At 39.7% G+C, this 25,826-nt stretch overlaps 1 protein-coding gene across 14 annotated transcripts in view; it reads right to left on the reverse strand.

Annotated features, from left to right (window-relative positions):
• The window catches only part of tjp1b (tight junction protein 1b), a 67,440-nt gene that overhangs the window by 22,555 nt on the left and 19,059 nt on the right, over positions 1–25,826 (reverse strand). For 11 of the 14 annotated variants that reach the window (XM_088297831.1, XM_088297832.1, XM_088297822.1 and 8 more), the window contains one exon: positions 20,668–20,809. In XM_088297831.1, coding sequence (XP_088153957.1) covers positions 20,668–20,809 — 142 coding nt within the window. Of the gene's footprint in view, positions 1–6,791; positions 7,093–20,667; positions 20,810–25,826 lie in introns of those variants that run through there. The other 3 variants (XM_088297830.1, XM_088297829.1, XM_088297828.1) reach the window with 3 other exon arrangements.

Raw genomic sequence — 25,826 nt, forward strand, 5'->3', positions numbered from 1 at the left:
TGCTGGATCAGATTTAACCCTCAAATTGCCTTGTTGGTCCAAGGATCGTTTTCTCGTAGCAAGCGGCATTTATTTTTTTACTCCCTTCATCTATTCATGTCAGATTTACATCCAGAGCCCATATTAAACAAACAACAGACATACATAACGAGTTGAAAACAATGCGTGGGTTTGTTCGGCGAGCCAGAACAATAAAAGCTAATTCAACTGTGATGAAAAAGGTTGATGAGTTGCTTTTCACTCACAGGAATTGAAGCAGTCCCCAATAAAACAAGCTAAAGAGAAAAGTGTGAACGTTTCATGACGTATAACCCTCCACAAAATGTGAGCGAGGCGTTTTTTCTGCCTCACCATTTACAGGAAAAACATGGCTCATTACACGTTGGAGGGGATTATTGAAGGCTGACGTTATGCTTCCTCTTTACAATGCAGCTGCCGTTCCCGGTCACATTGAGAAGACAGGTGTCACAGCCAATGACATTAAGGGACTGTACATTACGCTTATGCTGTATCAGGCATTCATAGCGCAATGTTTCATTGTGCATAACTTGACCCGAAAGCTTCGAGGACAACCCACCCAGTCAACCTCAGACCACAGAAACACTTGCAGCAGCTTGATCATCATGTACTTAATATTGCACAACCGTTCCGTTTGCTCAATCACAGCACAAAAGGTTCAGTCGAAATTAAAGAGTGGCATCATAAAGGCTGACATCATAAATATGATACGATGTGGCCTGAGCACTTCATCAAACTGAGGTGTTTTTCATATTCAACCCCACTTTGTAGCAGACTAAGCTGAAACATCCGACAATGCTGTACCCATACGCTATGGAAAGCAGATGCGCCTCGCAGGAAATCTAAGCATGAGCCATCAGAAGCTAAAGACAAGCAAGTATATTAAAACTAAATAAATAAAATAAAATAATATATATATATATACACACACACATTATTTTTTGTATTAAACACTGTGCCGTTTGTACAACAGGGGAGGGGGAAAAAAAATGCATACAATATCGTCATTGGTTGCATACAACATAGTCATAGAGCCGATACATCCCAAAACCTATTAATAAGGTACAGTAGCCTCACATTTTAAATGGGGAAACCCTATTTTAAATTGAGCAGATTAACAATTATTGTCTGCTTTTTCTAGTCTAATCATCCAGTTATTTTATGTCCGATTATCTGTTTATATTTCATCTAAAATATTATTGCCACCACTTAAGTCCACTTTATCCACTTAACCGTGGCTCAGGGAGATGGTAAATGGAAATCTACTCCAGAAACGACACAATTCCAACTCTGTCCTTAAACAGGGAAAGGAATGATAGAGCTTAGCTAACGGGCATTAGCATAGCTCACACACGGCGAATGTTACTAGCCCGAAGCTACAGCGTTGGCTCACCGTAATGAGGAGCATGTGCAATAATGGCGGCGAAATCAAAAGAATTTCATTGTTTTTAATTTAATTACCGATACTCACAAGTAAACAAAAGTTAAGACAGAAAACATTGTTCCTCTTTTTCTGCAACACGTTTTAAGTCTACGTTAGTAATTATACATTTATGACTAGGCTATGTGATCCTAACACACGTGAGAGTCTACCAATGTGCTTTAATTTAATTTCAATTTGTCTAGTGACTCCTTTCTCTTCTAAGGTCTACGAGTAAATCCGTTTTACACATAAGTAAGCATTGTGTAATAAATAATTAGCCGCTGCATGCAAAAGCGTAAGCTTGTCTGTGATGCAGGTCAGGTTCTTTTCAGTTTAAATAAATATTCCAGCCTGGATGCCACGTCCACAGGTCGGATCCCGGGACATCTCGCTGTCAGATGCGGAAGTTTTTATGATGTGTATAGAAGCGGTCAATGCTTGTATTACATCAGTAAAATCGATTATTAAAAACACTTCATCAAGAATTGGTCAAATCATCGCATTGGTGAAGCTTGACATGCATGTTACCCCAACGGCGAGCAGGAAGAGTTCAATTTACATCACTGAGGACACAGTCTGGCACAAGCGACAAATTCCATGTCCTCAGATACCCGCACCCTATTTTTACATTTGTCTGTAGAGCAGTTTAAACAAAAATTGAGGGCTCACGATCGATGTATATAAAAGGTAATAGAAACCATGTCACAATTAATTAATTCATGATTTTACCATGACAGAAAAGCACACCTTTACATTTTGAAGAGAGATCCCAGTTTAAATTTTTTTTTTTTTTTTTTTAAGGATGAGCCAGAATTATTGTAAAGGTAGGAAAACATAAGGCTTCAGATTATGATACAGGGATTTACGGAACAGTACATTTTTAAATTTTATAAAGCAGTGGAACTAGCAAAACATTTTATAGAACTGAATGACTTGTAATGCTAGTTGGAATCTTTTTCTTTTTTTCAGGATTGTCATTGTATCGAATACAAGTAGAGTTGAGCTCCTGCATTCACGCGATTCGGCAACCGCAGATTTTTGTGGATTTTTCTTTTTAACACTGTTTTCAATATTTCTAAATATTTTAAATATTGTTCTTTGCCAAGGATCGCCCTCATCGCCATTTTTCATGGAAATCGTACTCTGAATGTAGGGCTGCAACTAACAATTAACTCATTCAAAAGAAAAAAGAAATGGATCTTTGACGTCTTTTGCCGTCAATGGTAGTAAATAAGTTAATTCCATCCCTTTATTCAAGAACAGGTCATTATTTCATATTGACAGTGCACAAACATAAATGAATACTGATTATGTTATGTGGGAAAATGGGCAAAACGTTGATTTTTGTTTTCCAAAATAAAATCAAATGTTTTATTTTGATTCAACACAGTTATGAATCTTCAAAGGGGATTACAGAAATTGGCCAATATTTACTGTTGGGAAAGTGAAATTCTGAAGATTTGGAATATGTAAAATTTAAAAAAAAAAGGGGATCTAAACGATAACTAAATTGTCAAGAAGAAATATCATTTAATTTGATAATCAATTCGTTGCTGATAATCGTTGCACCCCTAACTGAATGTTCATCAGCCTGGGCATCAATTAAACGTGGATTTTCGCTATTTGCGGTACGGTCCCTATCCCACGTGCATAGCGGGGGTCCACCGTCCAGACAACCACCCCCAATTGCAGCCTGAGATTTCTTCTCCTTGATATTATTTACAACCCCACCCAACCCATGGCTGTAGCTGTTGATCCTGACCAGAGCCACAAAGCACTAAATCAGCTCCGGCACTCAATCAAGCCCAGTGGAAGTTATCAGCAGGCCACACGGAGCCCAGGAGGGCAGGAATGTGCTGATAAGCGGAGCTGCTGACCTGCACCCTGTCTGTCTTGTCTCCGTCACAGCATGTGACATGAGGACAAAACTGCCAGTGAAAAGCACTCCTTCTGTAAGCTTGATTGTGCATCACACAGAAGGAGGTGTGTGTTGATAGGTGAAGAACAGGATTGCCAAAGATATTCCTTTTGATAACACCTCGTGTTTTAACTGAGGATTTCGGAGCAACTCGAGTCACAGGCAAGCTTCTATATTACTGTAACCACAACTGTAATGTGCTGTGGAGTCTTAAAAGTCAAACCACGCAATCCCTTCTTGGGGCTAGTTCTTTGATGTTGACTAAACTGAGCTCCTGTGAGGTAAGCCAGACGCGCTCACATCTTGACACATGACTGACCGACTTTTGGAAGGGTACAAAAATCCAACGAAAAAGCTAAACAAGCTTCATGAATTCATCTAGAGATGTTTACAGAACTACACTTTCTGGGAAATTTGTTGAACTTAACATTGCGCAAGATGAAGTTTGAACGTTCTTGATATTTTTTGGTCTGTGTCTGAATCGGAATTAAAAAGAATCCTCACATCTCCAAAAACAACTACTTTATCTTCTGTTCGGTTTTAGAAGAGCTGAAGAAAAATGTGTTGATGTGGAAGTAAGAAGACAGAAAATGCGCGTAAAGTATCTGTAACGGCTTTGCATGCCAAATGTTTTCTAATTAGATGTCGGTGCCTGTTAAATTGGACTTTAGTAGCCAAAAGACAACATAAACGTGACCTTCAGAAAACACAATGACTCAGAAGCCTGCTGCTGCTCCCTTGACAGCTCAGGGAGACATAATTTACAGGCCAACACGTATAGCTGCCCTTGAGGCGGCAAACATAGCCTCTGTCCGGCAAGATGCATCCATGCACATATTGAATCATTTCCGAGAAATTTGAGTTCAATCAGAACAGATATCTTAAGTTTGCTCACTCTTCCTCCGCCAATGTGGGTTTTGTATGGCTGTTTTGGTTCCACGTACTTGTAGACTCCCAATGCCTGGTAGTTGGAAGTAGGCAAGGTTGTCTGTGTCTTCATGTCTGCGCGACAATTGATTCGCGGGTGGACGGACAATTTGCATTTTGCTTCGTCCACTCAATTGTATAGATCTACCAACTCATTAGTTGGAAGTCACATGTCATCAAATTAGCTTTTACAGCAGCACTAATCAATCATACGCACACGCAGGGAATTACAACAGGTTACATTTTTATTTTAAACTTTGGGCTCCAAAATGTTTATATACCCTCTGTTTGTGTTCAACGCATATCACATGGACTCATGTGTTCATTAAAAAAAAAACTAAAAAAACTGGGGAACAGCTTTTACAATGAAAACACATCCAATGGCGTATTAGTTGCCATTAAAATGCACATTCCGCGAATTACAAATACCAGAGCTATTTTTATTTTTTTTTTTTTAACAAATGCTTTCACGAGGTATTTTACAGTCCTGTCTTTCTGCATACAGTAGATCCCCGCTTATTTGCAGTTTGCAAATTCTCCTATTTGCAAATTTGTATTGGGAACATATCCTTTATTTGCTGTAAAACTCACCTAGCTGTTTTTGTGCTCAGGCCCAAGTAAAATAAAAGTATTATTATGCTGCCATCTTTGGTGCCAATGAACTACATTGAAGTGAGTTGAGGAGCTTTATTTATACAAAACTAGTGCTTTGCCATCATCTTGTGGTAGCTATTGGTGACTATTTTTGGACATCAATTACTTGCAGATTTTTTTGTTTTCTAGTTGCACGCAGAAAGCAGGGAACTGCTGGAAAGGCAAGTCACAATTTAAAGTCTTGCGCTTTTATTGTGGTACGAAATTGTGACGCGACATACAGGGCAACACTGAGATCTAAATAAAATAAAGGAGCCCAAGATGGCCCCCAACTAAGCTCCAGTAATTGTCCTTCCCGTAGAGACAGAATATATGAGGGAATATTACTCTATGCCGTTTGTATGCATTGATGCTTTGTTTGTTAAGTGACAATCGTTTAAGGGTTTATAAATATCGTAATATTTATTCTAATTTCAGTGAGGCCATCGATCGTGTTTCACATTTTGGTGTTATAATACATTTTGGTTCTTCTCGTTTAATGTGTCAGATTTACACTAAACTTTGAATTGGGAAAACTTGCTAACTGGGAGTGACCAACAGCTTGAAGCACACACACTTGGCTTCTTATTTAGATAATTGCATGAGTGAGAGAAACATGGATTAAGAAAAATGTACCAAGTGTTCATTAATAAGTATGTATAAAAAACAGCAATTTGTTTAAAATTGTAAGCATGACTATATTTTTTTTAATCACACAAATTTTCTACAATTTTCATTTTAGAATGATAACAAAATACAATTTATGAAAGAATTTAAAATTTACCAATGGTACCAAGTACATTATAATCTTTTTCAACGCCACTTGCCCCGAATCCGAAACAAGACCAGAGAAAAGATGTTGCTCCCTCACCATCATGGTCCTCACCTCCATTTTTTTGCTTCCTCTCTTGATGACGACGACTCATAAGTTCACCGAATCACTTTCGCCTGCTGCCTCATGGCACAATTTAGGCAGCTTAATAAGGCCTTAAACATGCGCGCGCCTCCTAGTGGTTGAGAGAGTGCTTGATTAATGTACAGTAGAGACTGCAGTATAAAAGAAAATATCACCGACAATCGCTTTTATGCAATTTATATATATATATATATATATATATATATATATATATATATATAATGTTCTGGGCTTATAATAGAAGGAAATCTATACCAGTTACTTATGAAGTGGACATGACAAGTTAGTAACAACTTCACAAAGGGTTCAACCTGTACTGATGATTGCCAATATTCAACAGGTGACGACTGGTGTCCGTTCGCTCGTCTGGAGCGTTGACCGCACCTGATGCAACCTCAACAACGTTCGCACATCTGGCAGATGTCAGCAATCCCGTATGTTATACGAGTAACGTAACACTGACAGAAACAAGCGCGGCAACTCACGAGCTAATCTTAGCAACTGCTAACTAGCTGTGCCCAAAGACCCTCGTGGGGGGTTACTGTACGACCACCTAAACAACGCAAGCAAGGGCTCAGTGTTGGCCCGTAAACTTCAAAGGCCAACGTCATATTTCGGACTCGTCAACAGTTCTTCGCCTCACGTGGTTCCGTTCCGACACTTGCCAAACGTTTTCTCCCCCCTCTTCATTTCGTTGGTCAAGTCAAGCCCCCTTTGCTGGCCGACATTTTGTGATAGCAGCTAGGCTAGCCACTCCTGGCTAACGGTTACCTGCACGAGCGCTCCAGCAGATGACAGCGTGACCGAATGACATTTTATGTCACACGAGAACGGTATAATAGGATGCATACAGGGAAAAGCAGCTGCAATTTCGTCTGAGCGAAGCGGGTTGACTGGCTAACCCGCTTAGCATAGCGCGTAAATGCAGTTTACTAGCACTGGGGTCGCTAAGTTACCTCCACTTGCACCGTTTTTGATCGCTCGTACCCGCTGGTGGGGTGCATGCATCCTTCACCCTCCTGCGGCGGTAGCCAAAACAACAGATACATCCGCAAACATATTCACCTTGGCAAAAACAACGCTCCGTGTGGTGTGCTGCTACCCCACAAAAAACAAAAAAACCCCAAAAGAATAAAAATATGCACCGGGAAGGAATGGTCCTCCTTGCGTGGCTCCAGAGCAGCAGCAGCCGCCGCACTGCAATGGCAGGCAGTGGATGTTGCCTTCCTTCCTTTCCACCCCCTCTGCGCGCACACTTCGGCTGGCTTGCGGGACGCGGTGACAGTGACAGGTTGGTTTGGAACAAACCAATCGGGCTAGTTTGTGGGGGGTGATACGAGTAGGGAGGCAGTGGAGGCTGTCCACGGCAGCTGCAGTACAGCAGCAGAAGCGACAGCAGCAGCATCACCTCATTGCTATTTGAGCTGGAGAGCTGCGCAAAGGGCTCGGAATTTACACACGGAGCTTTAACTAAGTCTGCTATTGGTTTGAATACCCCACGATGTGTGGGGGAATGGATGCGGCTGCATCCAGCTCAAACTGACTGAAATCATTTCAGAGCATCCATATACGCGGGACTCTATACGCAAACCCGAATAACTGAAATACAGGTTGTCCCAAAAAATGTTTTGTGACGATATTTTACTGTGACTTATACGTGAAGACAAATGTACGTTCAACTTACACCTCCGCAGATAGGACTCTGTGTACAAAAATACGTAAATAAAACGTTTTAGGAGGTCAAACAGCAGCAGGGAGCCACCAGTTCAACATACTGGAAAATAACGGACCAACGGACTTCTGACGGATAATAATAATAATAATAATAATAATAATAATACATGAGGAACTACCTGACCTACGGACTAATGGACAGACCAATCAACGAGTCCAGGTTGATTCAGCTTGAAAAAATAACGGACTGATGAATGACCGACGGTCACCCAGGCCGCTGACGGAGGACGAATAACGGACCGGCAAGATTTAGTAAAATGCCCATCTCAATGTTACTATGAAATGGTGATTTGCCTCCGTGACACACGAAGGTCCTCACTTGGCTGAAAAATATATAACAATATATGTATTTCAAATTGGTCGATAACAATATATATTGATTTTTTTAACTATTGAACCTGGGAAATTTTTAAATTCATGCAATTGTATTTTAACATATCACTTTTCTGTGAAAAAAAGACACTTCTGTTCATTTTCTAAATAAAAAAAAAAAGGTTACTGGGCTTTTTCGCGTTACAGACATCCCATTAATGAGAACATTTAAAAAAATTACAAATTTGGAGATACATTTTTCACAGGATAGCAAAGATGATAATATAATTGACAGGTCCCACCTTAGCCACGCTCCATACGACGTCACTTTCCAATCCCACCCTAACCAACCCCTATTAAGATTAACTTCTTTTCCAATCCCACCCTAATCAACCGTACTCCCGGCCATGTAATTTCCGGGCAACTACTTGCAGATCACGTCATTTCCATTTTCTTTTTCTAGGGAAAAAAAAAGTTGTTTTTTTTCATGGTGGAAAAAAAATACTCTGGGGAAAAAAGTGTTTTTTTTTTCGGGGAAAACAATGCAAAATAAAAACAAAAAAAAAATTAGATGTCAGATCCAGACTATATTTAAGATGTAATTACATGCATAGAAGATACTGTAGATCTAAAATCCACCCTACTGTTGCGGTGCTTTGAACAGCTTTCCATGCTGTGTTCAGATTTAATCAATATACAGTGAAATGTAAATTGTGCATTGCACCAAACCTTCCTCTTATGTTTTGGAGCAGCATCTCCAGAAGTACTGTATGTACCCTTTTCTCTGCAACACCCACTCGTGTGCCTTTTATCACTATTGGAGATTGTGTGACCGCTCCTGTCACCTCTACCTCTGGTACTAATGTGAGTACGGGTGGGGGAAAGATAGCAGTTGAATGTAATGCTGGGGCAGCATAGAGGTCCTGAAAAGTTGCTGACGTAAGGAGACTTGCCGGAGACTCCAATGGAGGATAACAAGGAGCGAAGGGTGGGGGCGTCTTGGAGGGAAGAGTGCGAGTTGGCCAAGGTCATTTGAATTAGATAAACAAAGGCAGTCTTATTGATATCCTGTGGAGAAACAACATAGGATCAACACAAGGATATAAGCCTGAACAGTTACTCCAATACGAAAAGACAAGGGCGGAAGACTGCAGGTCAAAGTGGTTTTAGTAAGTTAACCACTCTAATTGAGGTAGAAAAATGAACAGTTTTTTCAAATATTTCATGGTTTATTTTCCTTTATTTAAGACAGATTGATTGCTTGCCTTTTTGTTAAAAATACATGGGAAATGGATCTTAAGAAAATAGTTGCCTATTAAATCGTAATTGCACGGGTTGAATCATAGTTTTCAAAATTTTTCAGCTCAAATATAAAAAAAGATATATTGATTTTTTTTTGGGCGTGTACAAAAAAAGTAATGTATAAATGGAAAACAATATTAAGACAAATCCATTTTATTTTCTATTAAAATAAAAAAAAAATGGTGCAAATGTATAAATCTGAGTATGGTTTCCTTGTAGGAATAAATTAAATTCTAAAAAAATCTAAATGTACAATTTCAATTGAACTCACATATACTCACTTTAGATTAGATGTTGTAAAATGAGTACTGTTTTAACAATGTTAGTATTATATCTAAAAATGTATATTGTATATAATAATTTTTTTATGATTATACCAATTATGTAATCTTTGAGTAATAATTGAATTTGGATTAATTACACAGCCTAGCTGTCATTTTTTTTTTGGGCTTGCACCCTGAAGCAGTTTTAATAGTCCCACCTTGGGCCATGAAGCAGGATACTGTCACTGTGCAAGACCAATGGCTCAACGTGATCATCTGTTATCATGCAGTACAGCTGAACTATTGGAGCAGAAAGGCCCTGTGGAAATGCATGAAAGCAAACTTTTAAGAGTCTGTACAGCTTTGACGTGAGCTTAACGCCGCTTTATCTTCTCCTCTTGAAGCCCTTGAAATACCCTCTGCTAAAACTACAACACTGTTTGCCTCACTGGCTCCGACAGCACAGAGGGAGTTTCACATGCCGTGCAACACAACAATGTTTGCCTCTCTCCATCACCATTTAGATCCCACCCCAAACTTGCTGGGCTGAATCGCACGAGTGGAAAATAAGCAAATTAGAAATTCTCAGCATGTCGGCTTTTTCGAGCGGACTGCCCCCAATGGTGAATGTGTCACCTTTGAGCGGCACAGGTCAAGAAAACAGCAGACTAAGCAAAAGATTGGTGTGGCTACCTATGAGCTTTAATGGGTGCGGCGATCAAATAACATGGCCGCTGTTAAAACATTGCACTGCAGCAGGGATGAAATAAATTGCATCTGTACGTTCATAGTGTAGAAGTAGCAAAAATGCAAAATAACGTGAAATACAGTTTATCAATGTAACCCCATGAAGGTGCGCTCTAGCCTGAGTACAGCGGTTTGGTTTTCTGTGATTTCTCCGTATTTGACCTCTTGCATAGAAATCACCCCAGTGCCTTGGCACACAGCTTGTAACTTCAGGACAAAAATTCCTTTCTCAAGCCTTCATAACACATCCCACGCTGAGAAACAGACAATCTAAGAAGCATAAGCTGCCCTGTAAAAGTCAGCAGTAAAAAAAAAAAAGAAGAAAAAAAGCACTTATCAAACGGTGCCTCTGTGTATAGAAAGATGAAACGTGCCCTTGGTGTTGAGGACAAACGGCTGTAAAAATGCAGCAGAAAAACATCTCACTTTTGTGGCCAGCCTTTTCATTTAAGTCAATCCAATATCGGATTTTAAAGCCTTTGAGCGCTCCGCAAACAAAGCAAAAAAAACAAAAACAAATACAGCTTTCGATAAGATTTCAAATCAACATTTATACTACATTTCAGCTGCACAAAAAATACATTTTCTTGATGTTTAGTGTCGTGTAGCCTTCACGTTGTATTCAAGGTGCAATGAATGTACAATTGTACAATAATGGAATCATCATCAAACAATCCCTTTAAATCATAATATTCCAATTATTCTACAAGATTAAAGTATAATTGTTTTTCACTTTTTTTTAGATGGATAGGTTTATTCACGTCAACAAGCAATACGGCAGCACATACAGTACCATCTCATCAGTGAAGCAGAGTGGGTGTTGTGCCATGGCGTGTGCAACTATAGCTGCCGGTGGAACTGGTTTCTTTGTATTTATTGACGATGTGTCTGATCACAAAAGCAATATAAATTCTGAAGTGCTTCGAAGGAAAATGCTGCTCATATTCAGCTTAATATTTCAGAATTCGCTGGACGGTGCGACACAGTGCCGAACATGTTGCATGAAACAGGAACACCCACCGGGGCAAGGGAAACTTCCGACTTAAATCGGCTCATCAAATGAACCAAAAACAAGCAATAAACTGTGCAGCACAAAATCCGCTCCTACGGAAGCCATTCAAAGCTTATTGGGTCCTAATTGTGTCATAAAATGTGATCCAATGCCGATTATACTGAATGATGGTTAATAAAGCACATATAAAGCTAACATAAAAACGTGACGATATTACAAAGCACAAATCCAGATTTACTGACTCATGCATCGAAAAGCTGAATTCATACGCGATGCACTCGGAGAAAAAAAAAAAAACACATGGTCTACAACTTCAGTATTTACCCAGATGAGACCCATAATCGCCCTCAATTCTTTTTTTTCCCCAGAAAGCAACAGCTGAGAGCTCAGTCTGATCAGGTGACTTGAGATAACCTCACATGGGCAGCCCGAGGATCATGTGACACCACGCCGTGCTGTGAGTGCAGACATCCCAAATAAATCTCCAGAGGATCCAACCACAGCCTCATGTACAGTAGCAAAGAAGCAATCACCCAAAGTATGTTTATCCTTGCTAAGCTAATAAAGATCTACAATTCCAATCAGTTAATGTCAACGCATGTATGGCGGTGAGGTCTTCAGAAAGCAAAATGTTGCGTTGAGTTGTTTTGGATTTTCACCAAGCAGCAACGCCATTCAGCATGTATTTAAAATGATGCTCAGCTCCTCGCGGGGAATGGCAAAGAGCTAATTGAATTGGGATTTAATTGACGGCTGTGATTATCGACAGAAGATTGATTATCTACCGACTACAATTACTGAGACCCTCGTCATAAAAAACACAGACTCACTGCAAGACTCCTAAAAAATTTTTTTTCAACATCCCTTGTGATGTTAACTGCTGATTAAATTGCCAATAAAGTGTCTTATTTGCTTATTGTTTTTTATTTCGACGGAAAATGCCTCACTTTGCTGTTAAAGACGGATCAGCAATATTGTGGTAGGCGGAGGTGAGTAATAAGGAAAGTAAAGTCGAAAAAAGACAAATATACTGCAGAGAGAAGAAACAATGAGTCGGCAAAAAAAAAGAAAAAAAGTACACTGTATTAAGTAATTTATGAATCCAAATTCCACTCGGTGCAAAATTCCTGCCAAGATTCTTTAGTTCAAATTCCTTTTATTGACACTTTACACCCATTTTATAGAAAATTCATTATATCCTTTATGGCTCCTCCTTTTCTTGAAGACTTTATGACATGTGGACATGCTCCTCAGCATCTAGCAAGTAAAACTCTGCCCTCTGCAGGACTTCCACTGACATTCAAGATGTGCCTGCCCATGATAAGATCAGATCATTGTGAAGATGGAGCGGTGGGAAAACAGGCGAGATTTCAACACGGTGCGCAACGAAAGGCGTGTGAACCAACGCGGGGAGACGCAGCAAGGAGTCGGGCCTTCCTTACCCGCTGATCTGCCGGGATTGGAAGCTCCTGCGACTAAACAGCATATGGTTGCCTCCCTGGGCATCAACACACATGCACGCTGCATGATGCATGCATTCAGTAGCGACAAAGCAGACGTGTTGGAGAATGCACAGCATGGGCACTCACGCTTGCCTTTCATTCAGTGACGTGGGCCTGGAGGAGAAATGATATTTTATAGGGAGTTCCATTGTGCTGTATCGCCACATATAAATGCGATATTTGAGTGAGTGACTGTAGATTTTCATCCAATCAGCCGTAAAACACAAACTTGAAGGCACTCACGAGATTGGGAACTCAACATTTCTCTCGGAATTCTGGGATTTTAGTGATTTTTTTTTACCAGATGTGTCTTTTTTCGTAGCTGTCTTCCTTCACTGGCGACCCGAATATGATTTTTGATAAATGATTTTAAAGAAACTTTCACACTAGTCCACAAAGTAAAACGATAAAAAATAACAGGAAAGATACGTAATCATATAAATTGCATGATAATGTATTTGTGAAATATATATTATTCTAATAATATTAATAATAATAATTATTATTATTATTATTATCATACATAAACTGCATGATAATGTATTTGTGAAAATATATATCATTCTAATATAATAATAATAATAATAATAATAATAATAATTATCATTATTATTATTATTATTATTATTATCATACATATTGCACATCGAATGGAAACAAATTATTCCACGTTCAATGCACCATCCTTGAATGGTAGCACACCCCCGTGTCTTTTTATTATTTTGTTCTAATTTTATTTTCTCGAATGAAATAATATTTAATGCTTGTCTCAATATTTTCTATTTTTTAATAGAGACATTCAGAACTAATTAGACAAGTCAGTGTTCCGGTAAGCTCATTAATACATTGATAGAACAACAAACGTGATGATGGCCTTTAATAGTTTTTATTTCAATTTAGAGATTGGTTGCCAAGTCAATACAAACTGTTTCCTAGTCTTGACGACAGCAATGTTTATGTGTTCATGTCATGCTAATCAATCAATCTTCTTTGACTGAGCATCAACCCCAGTGATTGATTAGGTTGTCGTAGGACAACGTAACTGGTGCTTCATTCTTCATGCTCCACTTGCCCATCATGGCCACCATCTTCATTCTCGCAAACATTACATCACCCAGCTTGCTTGTCCTTCACTTGACCCTACACTTGAGTGCCAAAATGGGTGGGGGTCATGGAGGGGGGGGGGGGATTACATCAACGAGCACTTGTCGAAAATCCCAAATCAGAACAAGAGGTTGTTGTGGGACATAAATAGATCCATGCTTGTGTAGGCAATGGAGCATATTACATGATGTTGGTTTCGTGCAACATTTTCACCAATCTGTCCTGAGCTCCGCCCCATTGTTATAAATCACCCGTGTAAGGCAATAGAGTTGTCGGGATTTATGTGCTTTCCAGTCTTCGCTAATATAATGATTTGTTGTATATGACAAACACAATCCTGACCATAAAAAACAATTGAGAAGTGCACGATTTTCTCCAATCTCCCTCTGACAAAGGAAGGATCATCTGTTTATAATCCTCTTGCTGAATCCTTCAAGGAATAAACTAAGGCCGACATTCCTGTACTAGGGAAAGCAATTTCAGAAATCTTAATTTCTACATGTATTCAACAATTTACTGTATGAATACATGTATCACATTGGCTGTGCAATAACCACTTATGAGGAAGAATACAGCACTCAGTCAAAGGCAAATGTTTCTTTTCTTAGACTTGCTATTCATGTATCACCATGTTTGTGTCACCCCCTGTTGCTAGGCAGACTTTCTGGGGATAAATTGAAACCACCCCATAAAACTAGCAACCTCAACAACTAGGCTGTTTGATGGTTGCCAGCCAATCGCAGGTCGCATGTAGAAAAAACAACCTTTCACACTCACATTCACACATTGACGGGCTGTACTTTTGAAATCCACCATTTTAAAGCACCACCATCATTTCAAATGACGGAAATCATCAATACTATACAAAAACGAAAGAGCACACAATTGGGCCACGTACTTCACTGGTGCAGTTCAGAATCAATATTTGTCCTACAAAATATTGAAACAAAATACATCATACTCAGCTGAGATGCTGATATTTAAAATGTGACCAGATCTGAATAGCCAATCAGAGGTTGGAAATATGCTTAAATTGACCGAGCGGAATTGTCGCATTGCTAATACAAGTTAAGTGACATTATTCAGTAGTACGGCGATTGTGAAGGCCAGCGGCAGATTAGAGTGACATGGCAGCACACGGAAGATGAAATCTGATTAGGGTTAAAAAAAAAATGTAAAAAAAAATAAAACAGCCAAATGTACTGGAAACAATGCAGCTGAGAGAACCGCTACGAAATGAAGATAATAGTCTGATTAATTCATATAAGGCAGACTATCGCTTTTATTATTCAAAGTGTAAAAAATTTAGCTCACATATGAAGTAAGAAAGAACTTTTGGATTTGAAGGATCCTTTCCCATCAAGCTGCCATGGCGTTAAACCGTTGCCTAATTTGCATGTAAAGGCAAAAAGAGCGCCATGAAGTCAACATATTGCGACATGATGAATGGCATCGCAAGCACACGGAGTGCCTTCAGTGACCTGCCATATGTCCCATTGGAGGACACATAATAGACAGGCCTTGCCCCTGAGTCGTAGCCTCCAGAAACGTTCACAACATCTGCCGTCCCCTCAGAGCAGCCTGTGTTACCACACACGCAACCTTTGCATGCATCACGGATGGCCAACTCCCATTTTTTTTTTTTAACATAGCGACCCTCCAACCAACCCTGTGCGCTCATGAAAAAAACACATCCATTCTCTGACTGTTCTTACGCAACAGTCCTGTTTCACCTCGAGAAAATCATCCGCTCCTCCAATCACAGACTGTCCCCCACTTTGCGCTCTCCCTTGCTCCCACCTTTCAATAAGGCCTCTTACAGATAAATCTTTCTCCCACCCTGCCGGTGCTCCTAGCTCCTCCCCCTCGCTTTCCACAGTCCTCGTGCATGGCGCATCTGACTCGGGTTCACCCTCACACACCTTCATCACATGGGACAACCTCCATCCGATGGGTCCTGAATATGCAGATTGGCTCATTCGACTGCAGCCGCACTCCCCGCAAATGCATCTGCAGCACTTTCTGACTCTGACTGAGAGGTGAATAAATGCTTACGCTGGGCTTTTTTTTTTTTTGTGGTAATTTAGAGGGGATTGCTTCATCTGACCATTGCAGCTATGATGCACTTACAGCAGAGCGTTAGTGCATTCATTAGAGACAAGAGACCATAACAAAGTGAAGGCATGCAGTGATGCCTTGAGATACAAGTGTTTTGACTTGAGAGTTTTTTTGAGATTCAAACTGTCGTTCAGCGAATTTTTGGCTTTGACTCGCCAGCAAAAAAATGTGAAATGACAAAGAGAATTTCACGCGGTGTATTTAAAATGACCACAGATTTGCCTTTGGAAAGTCAGTAAGGTTTATGGAAACAAATAATGCGAAACAACAATGTGGCGGCGTTATAAGCAACGGATTTCTGTATTTTACTGCCCCCGGTGGCAAAGTTACACAAAACAGAAGGAACCGCAATCAATTCATCAGGATTCATGCATACGTTACAACAATTTTTATTCGGCTCTCCCGGGCAGCCTATAACAAATGAATTGGATTTCCATTCATTTCAATGTGCAAAGATGATTTGAGATTTTATTTAATTCACATCTCAAGGCACCTAAGTAGTTGGTTATTAATCCTGATGCGTCATCCTTTTAATTGCTCTGTTCATCTTGGCTTTGTTGTGATTATCTCTGCTGCTCACCTGGTTAAAGCGACTCTATTGCTATGCCAACAAACTGTATTCTACATTGTCAAATAATCTGCTTATGTTTAATAACAAAAATACTCAAGAAAAAAATGCAGTAATGTGAATTTTCTGTTAGTTTACAGGGAATTAAGAGATTTGTTTTTTTAGTGTAATCCAGAAAAAAAGCACAGAACAATATAAATGTATTTCCCTGAAGCAGCCAATAACACAGTTGATGCTGCTGTTTTCAAATTGTCCAAATAACAGCAAACACAAAGGTATCCGGTGCATAAAAGACGGTGGGTTCCCTCTCTGATGTATTTTCTGCTGCCTTAGCAATAAAATCTGATTCAAGCTCTCAGTGAACACACGCGCTGCTTGCCAACACAAATGACAGCGGGAGTGGGCCAGATGCCAAAGTCCTCCTCTGACTATCAAGAGAGAAAACTAATAATAATAATTTAAAAAAGAATCGTGATAAACCAAAGTATTCAACGAGTATTGATTATTTTATGCTTGATGGTCGTTAGATGCTTGCATTGATTCATGTCTCATATTCCCAAACATAACCTTTACCAGTCTAGTTAAAAACTATGGCCTGACCGATGTAATTTTTTCTGCCGATTCCATTGTTTGACTGAATAAAAAATAAAATCCAGATAACCGATTAATCGGCTAATTAATAAGAAAATATCTATATTGTATAAAATAACTCTTTTGGTGCCTTGCAAAAATGTATTTAGTTTCATATTTTTAGTTATAGCGACCCTTGTGAGGATAAGCGGCTTGGACAATGAACGGATAGAACATTTTGTCCTTAAGTATTTATTTGAAAATCTGTTCATTTTTTTTGCCTATTTTTTGGCCTGGTGGTGTTTTGACATTATTATTATGGTTTAATGTGGTAATGCGTTAGCCTATTTGTGCCGATTTTAAAAGAGCTAATATGAGCCAATTGAATTACCCGGCTGATTAAAACCACTCGTACGGGTCTTCCCATTGGCTATCGGCTTCAAGTCTTTATGCGTTGTGACAGGACGCAATGAAGACTGCTCCTCGAGCTCAGCATCCTGCAGTCTCATCACTCACTGTGAGGCGGACTGCTCCTTCCATCAGCTGCATTTGAGTTTGGGTACGTCAGCAACTTTTCCTCCAGTGCGCACACACACACACACACACCCCCACACACACACACACCGACTGCACTGAGAAATATACAGAGGGAAAAAAAGCTCAGAAATGAGCCCTCAGTCTCGGGTGAGATAGCGGCGACTTGAGTGGCAGGATGAAAAGACAAATGGCTACAATGTGGTGTGTGTCCTCAGAATATAGTCTAGCGGCTAGACTCTAGCCTCTACAATCAAAACGCCTCAATTCAATCAACAATTGGGCAATCCATTGTTTCAAAAATAAAAAGGTGCCTTGAGATTCATGTTGAATTTGTTTTGTGACCACACTTAATTCAAATCAATTGGGGCTCTTTTTTCAGAGACGGCTCACGAGCGCTCAGTGTAAAAACTTACAACTTAAATTCTGTGCCCCGGCATGTCTAATTTACTATGTAAATGAAGATACCAAAACTCCGCTTGTTAGACTGCGCTTTTCGCTCGACATGCGCTGGGCAAACGACTACTTTAAGGTTTTCAAATTTCAAAGTAACAAACAAACAAACAGAGGGAACGGACTCACTACGAATGAAAAAAAATGACCTGCAGCAACACAATGAACTGACAGACTCAAAGAAAGCAAAATACAAGCAAAATGACGAGACAATGACCCGCAGCTGGACAACACACGAGTGGCTAGAGGAAGCTGATTGGTAAGTACAAGGTGCAGGGCTGATGAGAAAAGGTGGAAAAGTTAACGTGGGGACGAAAACCTTGCAACATGAAAGTGGGACGCAGGGATATTTAAAAAAAAAAAAAAAAAAAAAAAACTAAACCTAAATCAAAACAAAGTCAACAAAAACGTGGATCAAGACAGTCGATTTTCATAGCGGATAAAGAATATATGCCTGCGAGTATTGCCATAAAATCTGTCTACATGTGTTGCTCCACCGTTGCCGAAAGGATTCTCAAACCACAATTATCGACGCTAACTGTTCCATTATTTTAGTATGAAACATTCTCAAGGTTGTTTGTTTTGATGTTCAGTGTGCTAGTAAACTTCAAATGGGAGAGGATATAAAGTTTGAAGCCTGATTTTTGATTGATTGTTGTCCGTGGCATGTGAAGCACTGTTGCTGCAGGCACCCGTGGACGATGCAGATGAAAGGTTCCCTGTATGTATGCTGTACGGGAATACGTCGTTCTCATTCAGATCAAGGCTTATGTTTGCTAAGTACACATGAAATCAAGGCTAAAAGCATCCACCGCCATTATATCACTACAATGCTTAATGGGAATACTCTTAATAACATTTGAAATCTGGGTCCTTTTTGCTCAAATAGTTCTGAGTTGACTTTGATTTTTTTTTTTTTTTACATAGATAATGTACGCTGTCAGATTTTCAGTGCTATAATACGTCAACCGTTTTTAATAAATCAACATGTCAGAGAGCAGATTTAAGCTCTTGGGCTGTTACACACACATCACACCACCACTAAGCTTTACAGGGAGGGACGATAAACACTCAAAGTGGTATTACAAATACTGTAACATTTTTTTTTTTCCCCAATGCACAATCGCGCCAAACACAGTTTTAAGCAGTTTTCTGCTGACTCCTGGTTTTAATCTTTTATCTTACAGTCATTCAAATCCCAAAAGGCCTCAACACTACTGCTGACCAATGCTCATATCAATAATTCAAGCAGCTCCGTTTTTTCCCTCGCTTCCTTTTTTATGTACTTTAATGAGGTGGAGCATTGATAGATGTCAACCGCAAATGACCCCCCCCCCCCGAGGCTTACACCTTCCATGCTCTATGTTTCCATCTGGCAACAACAAGGAAGTATATTGACATTTGCATTTAACGTCTTTTCTTTTTCTTTTTTAAACTATGTCGTCTGCTGGGACAAACAAAATAAATAAACTCAAATATGCATTTTAGGTCCCAACAGGCCAAAACAAGTGTTGTAATGAAAAGTGTTGTTGTGTGTGTGTTTTTTTTATTTATTTATTTTTATCACTTTAATAGCTTTGATGCAAACATTTGAGAGCATATGTGATCACACTGCTTAATGTTAATAATAAAACTGTAATTTCTGACATTACATGAATGTCTCCTCTTCTCTTCTGTGGGTGCAAAGACTTGGACTTTTATAGTGGCGTGTGTAAAATTAATGGCAATAGCAAAAGATGAAGAAGAGGAGTAACGGTAATCATTTATGATTTTTTTTCTGTACATAAAACACAAATGATTTTAAAATGAAACACAATACTTGAAGAATGGAGACGTAACCTTTGCTTTGACACTCTAGTTCATGGATGTCAACCTCTGGCCCGCGGGCCAAATTTGGCCCACAGTGTAATTATATTTGGCCCTCAAAGCTATACCAAAATACTACTATACCATTTTACATTGTATATGATAATATTAACATTCAAAATGACGATAGCAATTTTAAAAACTAAATATTGTATTGCATTCATAAAACCACTTTTCAATAATTGAAAAAAAAAATCAGCATTTATCTTGTTTTTAAAAAATTAAATGCTGGCCCAAGTTTACATTTTTGGCCCATTGTGTATTTGAGTTTGACACCGCTGCTTTTGCTAGAAAGTGTTGATGTGGAAATAAGGAAACTGGTAATGTGACAGGACGTAGTTCCAAACACCAATGAAATCAAGATGTTTTGGAGTATGTTTTACTGAAAGGAACACCAAACTATTTGGTGTATTTATTTATTCATTTATTTATTGTTGCTCTGATACCGACCTCCATTGGAATATAAACCCATTTAAATACATCATGTCTATAGTAATAAATGTGTCAATATTTAGTTCTACCACTTAACCTATTCAACGGTAACGGCTAACTAGAGTCTATCCCAGCTGTCTGTAAGCAAGCCAATCACGTGGGCTATGAAATATAGTACACACATACCAACTATTTATATATTACATAACACCCATTCATTTATTGCAACAAACAAATAAACCCTGTACGTTCGAAGATGTCCATATCAGCAATGGAAAAATGGTGTGTTTTAATATTCCCGCTTTGTTTACTTACATTGGAGTCCAGGAGGTCGATGCTGTCCAGGCTTTTGCTCCTGTGAATTCGGCCCTTGATGCGGCGGAGTGACGGCTTGCCCTGAACGGTGCTCGCAGAGGAGGCGGCTGTGACGGAGCCAGCGGTCGGGCTGGGATGTATCCTGAGGTCAGCGGGACAAAATCAAAACAGCAGCCCTCCATCAGTGCACGACAAAAGCAATCCAATACATTTGTATCACAGCAGGAAAAAGTGGCCTTAGGCGAGCGACAATACAGTGGGGACGTTCTTGCTCATCCAAAGGCCACAGTACTGACACCCGCCCTGCTGGTTAAACTGACATTTAAAATAAATCTATGGTGGGATTTAATGTCAAAAAGACCCCGCAGGGGGACCGGTTCACGCTCAGGAAAAGCGCTGCAGCTTCACACACGGCAGTTTCTGTAAGACCGAACTGAAGCTGGGTCATGGTGAGAAGACAGTATTTGAAGGAAAGGTTTTTACCCTTCACAAATGGCTTTCTCCTCTAACCAAGAGCAGCACTGCAGGAGGCTCAGGTAGAGTAAAAAAAAAAGGAAGGTTCAGAGGGTTGAGAGTGTAATTACTTCTGCCAAGTGCAAAAGCATAACAATATTTTTACAAGGTCAGCAAAATTATGGGAGCATGTCGTTTCAATGGAGTGTACAGTACGTTTTTCAGTATGAGCACCATGCAGGTTGATAAAAGAAGGAGGGGAACTATAGATATGCAGACTGTTTTTTTTTGTCCGGTTGTCAGAATGAATTTGCATTTGATTGACAGGAAGCATTTCTTTTGACTTTTTACTTTTGCGCTGACGAAGCATTTTCGTCTGTCCTTTTTTTTTTTTTTTTTTTTTAAACAAGAACCTGTTTGTTTTGAAACCTGGGCTCCACCAATTGACCCGAGTCTTCAGGCCTCAGAACCCGACTGATTTTACGGTTCAATTAGCACTTTTTTCATGTATTCACAACCATTCACTGATTTATAGACCAGTAGATTTTTTGGGGACTAAGAGCAAGCCTTTAGGACTTTAATATTTCTGATCTCTTTGTTCTGCTCAGAATCTTTAACATCTTTCTCAAGTATATTTTGACAGGTCTGATGGATTAAACTCTCAACTCAACTCACTTTTATTTATGTAGCGATGCAGCTGTACCAAAGCGCTGTAGACAAAACATAAAATAATACGAACAATAAAATCATGAATAACCTAACGGGTAGCTCCCTTCACATTGGCACACCTGATAGGACCTTGACTCCCCCCCTTGTTTCAAACCATTCATCGTTGAGCAAGAGGAGCAAGACTGAAGTCTCATCAGTTAGTTGGTATTTAATTCCCCGCTTTCTTCACATCCTTTTTGTCTTGTCGTGCTACTTGAAGCGGTGAGTGTTTTGTTTCGTGGTCTTTGCTGCTCTGAGTATGATTTTAAATTTTTTTAAGGATTTTGTTGATTTAGATTTCTTTCCCATTTGACACGGTAGCATTTTTGTTTTCGGAAATACATTTTCTCCTGCTTTCCTATATTAGGGTCCACCCCTTGCATCCACACTTCACCACACAAATCACGTCCCATGACATTTAGTTAGTATTTGTGTTACATCTACGGTGTTAGTAACAATATACCATATTATCTTTTCTACTGTGTCATGATGTCATGGACCAGATACCCATTAGCGACTTCTGCACCAGACTCAGAGGAGATTCTAGGATTTGGAGACTCGGCATGAGAAATTATAAGAGAAAGGAATTAATAGAGATCGAGCAAAGACAGAATCTCTTTCACTTTTCTCTCTGCATTAATTCAATATTGCCTCGAGGCCGATAAGGTGCTTACTGGATGGAAAAGCATTTGTGCAGTCAAATACAGTCGACCTCAGATTGTTCTACGAAACAAGATTGCAAACATTAGCAATGAGAAAAAGCTGCTTGGACTCTGTCTCAGCCCCGGAGCTGTCCTGTGCATTCACAAACTCATTTTCTGGATGTTGATTCGGAAATGGATTTCAGCCAAAACACTTGAGGCCACAAAAGAGGAGAATGTTACATGGTTCAACAACTGGTCCACTCAGATATAATGTGCAATGGAACAAATCCCAATTGTCATTTGAGTTAAGATAGAGTGCATAAAATGTGCACCCTTAGCTAAATAAATAGCTACATATATATATATATATATATATATATATATATATATATATATATATCAAATTTCAGCCTGTCAGCCTGAAATACTGACGGGTACTTAGTGACGAAGTCGTTACTAGATGTGATCCGCTTGCTAGATCAGGGTCCTTCGATGTCCTGCCCGCCTGCTGATGACGTCACGCGTTAATTATCAAATAAGTGTATCTTTGTCTCTGTGTTTCTTTTACCCCCAGCTGTTATATTTGTATATTTGTTTCGATAAATTAAAAAAAATAATATAAATAACATGTAAAAAAACTGCATACCTGTCACATTGGCGCGGCAGCTATACGTCACTTCCGCCTATTACCCAAGAAGCCGTCGCTGCATACTAAACTTGCAGCAATACCGTGGCTCATTCGGGCTGCAAGATTGTAGCAATAAATGTAATTTATTTTTGTATTATTATTGTTTAGTAACTCATAATATACAAATACAACAAACAGGGATGACAAACAAATATATAACAAAAATATATTATAAAGTGTGACGTCATTAGAAGACGCGGAGCCACCGGTCACATCTTATACTGACACCAGCCCGACAACGCCCACTTCTGTTTGCTTGTACGATAAACGTAAGTATTGTAAGTTTTTTTTCTCTTTTTTATAACTGTATTTCTACTTTTGCAAACCCCCGTATATGCAATATATGCAAGATTTAACGCGTCATTTGGAGAGAGGCTCTTTACCTTGCCTCACTTTGTGATATCGTTTAAATCCAGTAAACATTCTGTCAAAATGTCTCGCAGTGCTCCAGATAATTCCTGGATCTGTGCTGTGATTTGGATCCGCTCAAAACGCGACGGCTTCCTCCATTACTCACGCTCTGCCCTGTCAGGTTTTATGAAAATCAAGCTGCCGGGTAGTTTTTGTATAATCCTGCTGACAGTCAGACAAACAAGATGGGGAGATGCTAACTATAATCTCTTTGGCGTAGCTAATTAATTACTTCTATCATTGCCACTGTGATCTAACGTTATCTAAACTACGAGTCCATTTGATGGATATGGTATTGTGTACCAAAAACCCCCAAAAAAACACTCTGAGGCTGTGTCAAAAATATAGGAAAAATATTTTTGGAGGTGCATAACATTATAATGTCTATCAAACAAACAGGAAGTGTAGGGAAAAATAAGGAAGAATATAGAACCTGGATACATGTATACTAATCGTTGCACATGGGACGCCCCTGGTGGTAGAAATACCCCAGCATTGTTCAAGCCACCAGTATGATATGCAAAGTGAGCGGCCACCTCATAAAATGTGTATATTGAACAGAGCTAAAAAAAATGATAAAAATTGGCACTATAGCTGCTAGCACTCCTGCCACCCTCGTGAGGATAAACCGATTGGATGGATTAAATAAAAGGGGGAAGTCAAGTCGCAGTTTTTCTTTACAATATGTTCTATGCGGCCCTAATAGTCTAAACATAGTTTTCTGAGTTGCTGCTGTGTCCCTAAAAATAAATATCTGTTGTTTCTATTGGGCACGCCTTGCCTTCTTAGAGACAGTGTGTGGTGAACGTATTGTGATACACATTTACAAAGATTAAAAAAAAAAAAAGAGTAGAAGAAGAAAGTTGCAATTGAACTTTGATTAATAGAACACATTTTCACAGATTAGGAAAAATATATTCTTATGACTATTGTTATATTACCTGTCTGTAGTTGTTACTACAGCGCTTATGTGTGAATATTTGTTATTTGAAGGAATATTACTCCCACATCTCAATGCCTGTCAATGCAATTTCGCTGCAGGGAATAGCGCTATGGCTATGTTTTGAAAATGAAGTCTATCTTGTATTTCAATTTACAAGTACACACTGAATTATTATAAATTATGAATAATTTTCGTTGCAAAAAGAGTTAATACTCGCTGTGGACAATAGGCAAGGAGCGCGCCACCGCCAACTACTGGAGTGGATGTGCAATGACACTTTATTGTAATATGGCGGACAAAAAGCATGTTCTCCAGGGTTACACATGCCCCCCTCAGCATCGCACGTGCCCCACCCCCCCAGGGGTGCCCGCCCCCCTATTTGAGAAGCACCGCATTAGCCTAACGCTGGTGCAATCTACTTTATATTACGAAGGTGCCCCACACACTAAAGCTCGCCTTGGCCTTGTAGTGTCTCGGTCCTTCTCTGCAGCTCATGAGAACAAAGAAGAATCAGCTTCAAAAGAAAACAGATCAATAAAGAGACCTCGTACGGCCTGCGCTGTCCATCTTGGAGTGTGATGATGTAGAGCGCTAATAAAGTTAAGCATGCGCCTGATGCTGTTACAAAGAAAGGAGCTGGGACACAATTGGCATTAATCAGCTGCAGGACACGCCACAGCCTCCGTGCTGTCCCACTGTCAGTCGGCCTGCAGGAGCAATCGGGTGCGATCAGTTCTGGCAATAATGCCTCCTGCTTAATCAGCAGGTCAATAGGCAGTGTTACACTTCATTTCTCCCATCTTGGCTGATATAACAATTTGCTGAGCGTTCATGACTTGAGAGAGATACACGCGATCATAGCTAATAGTTCACGCTTGGCCTTTTCTTTGGTGAGGCAGATGTTAAAAATAAAGGCAAACGTTACATAAATGCATGCGACTTGTTGTATTATCCCTGCAGGCCTGCAACAGAGTGTAAAGTTCATTTAGTCAGGTTAATGCTAATCTTTGGCTGTGTGCAGGGGGAGGGAATCTGGTTTTAAGACTGCAGGCAAGAGGAACATCTGTTTGCAAAGACTAATCCTAATATAGCGAGCTGCAGCTATTCAGTCTTTATCAAAGGCAAGCAGAGTCGTGCCTCCGCTAATTTCGGGAGAGCACATGGCGCGCGCACACGTACACACGGCATTGGGGCAGAGGGACGTGTAAATCTCAGCACCACACGCTGAGAGATGAGCGGGACAGGAAGCGACGGCGACCATTTGACCGGGGAATAGAGAAGAATTAACGCTGAATTTATGTAAAGACTTAAA

The sequence above is a fragment of the Idiotropiscis lumnitzeri genome, chromosome 6, assembly GCF_059441095.1.
Source record: "Idiotropiscis lumnitzeri isolate Australia: NSW breed Sydney's pygmy pipehorse chromosome 6, RoL_Ilum_1.0, whole genome shotgun sequence".
Classification (NCBI taxonomy): Eukaryota; Metazoa; Chordata; class Actinopteri; order Syngnathiformes; family Syngnathidae; genus Idiotropiscis; species Idiotropiscis lumnitzeri.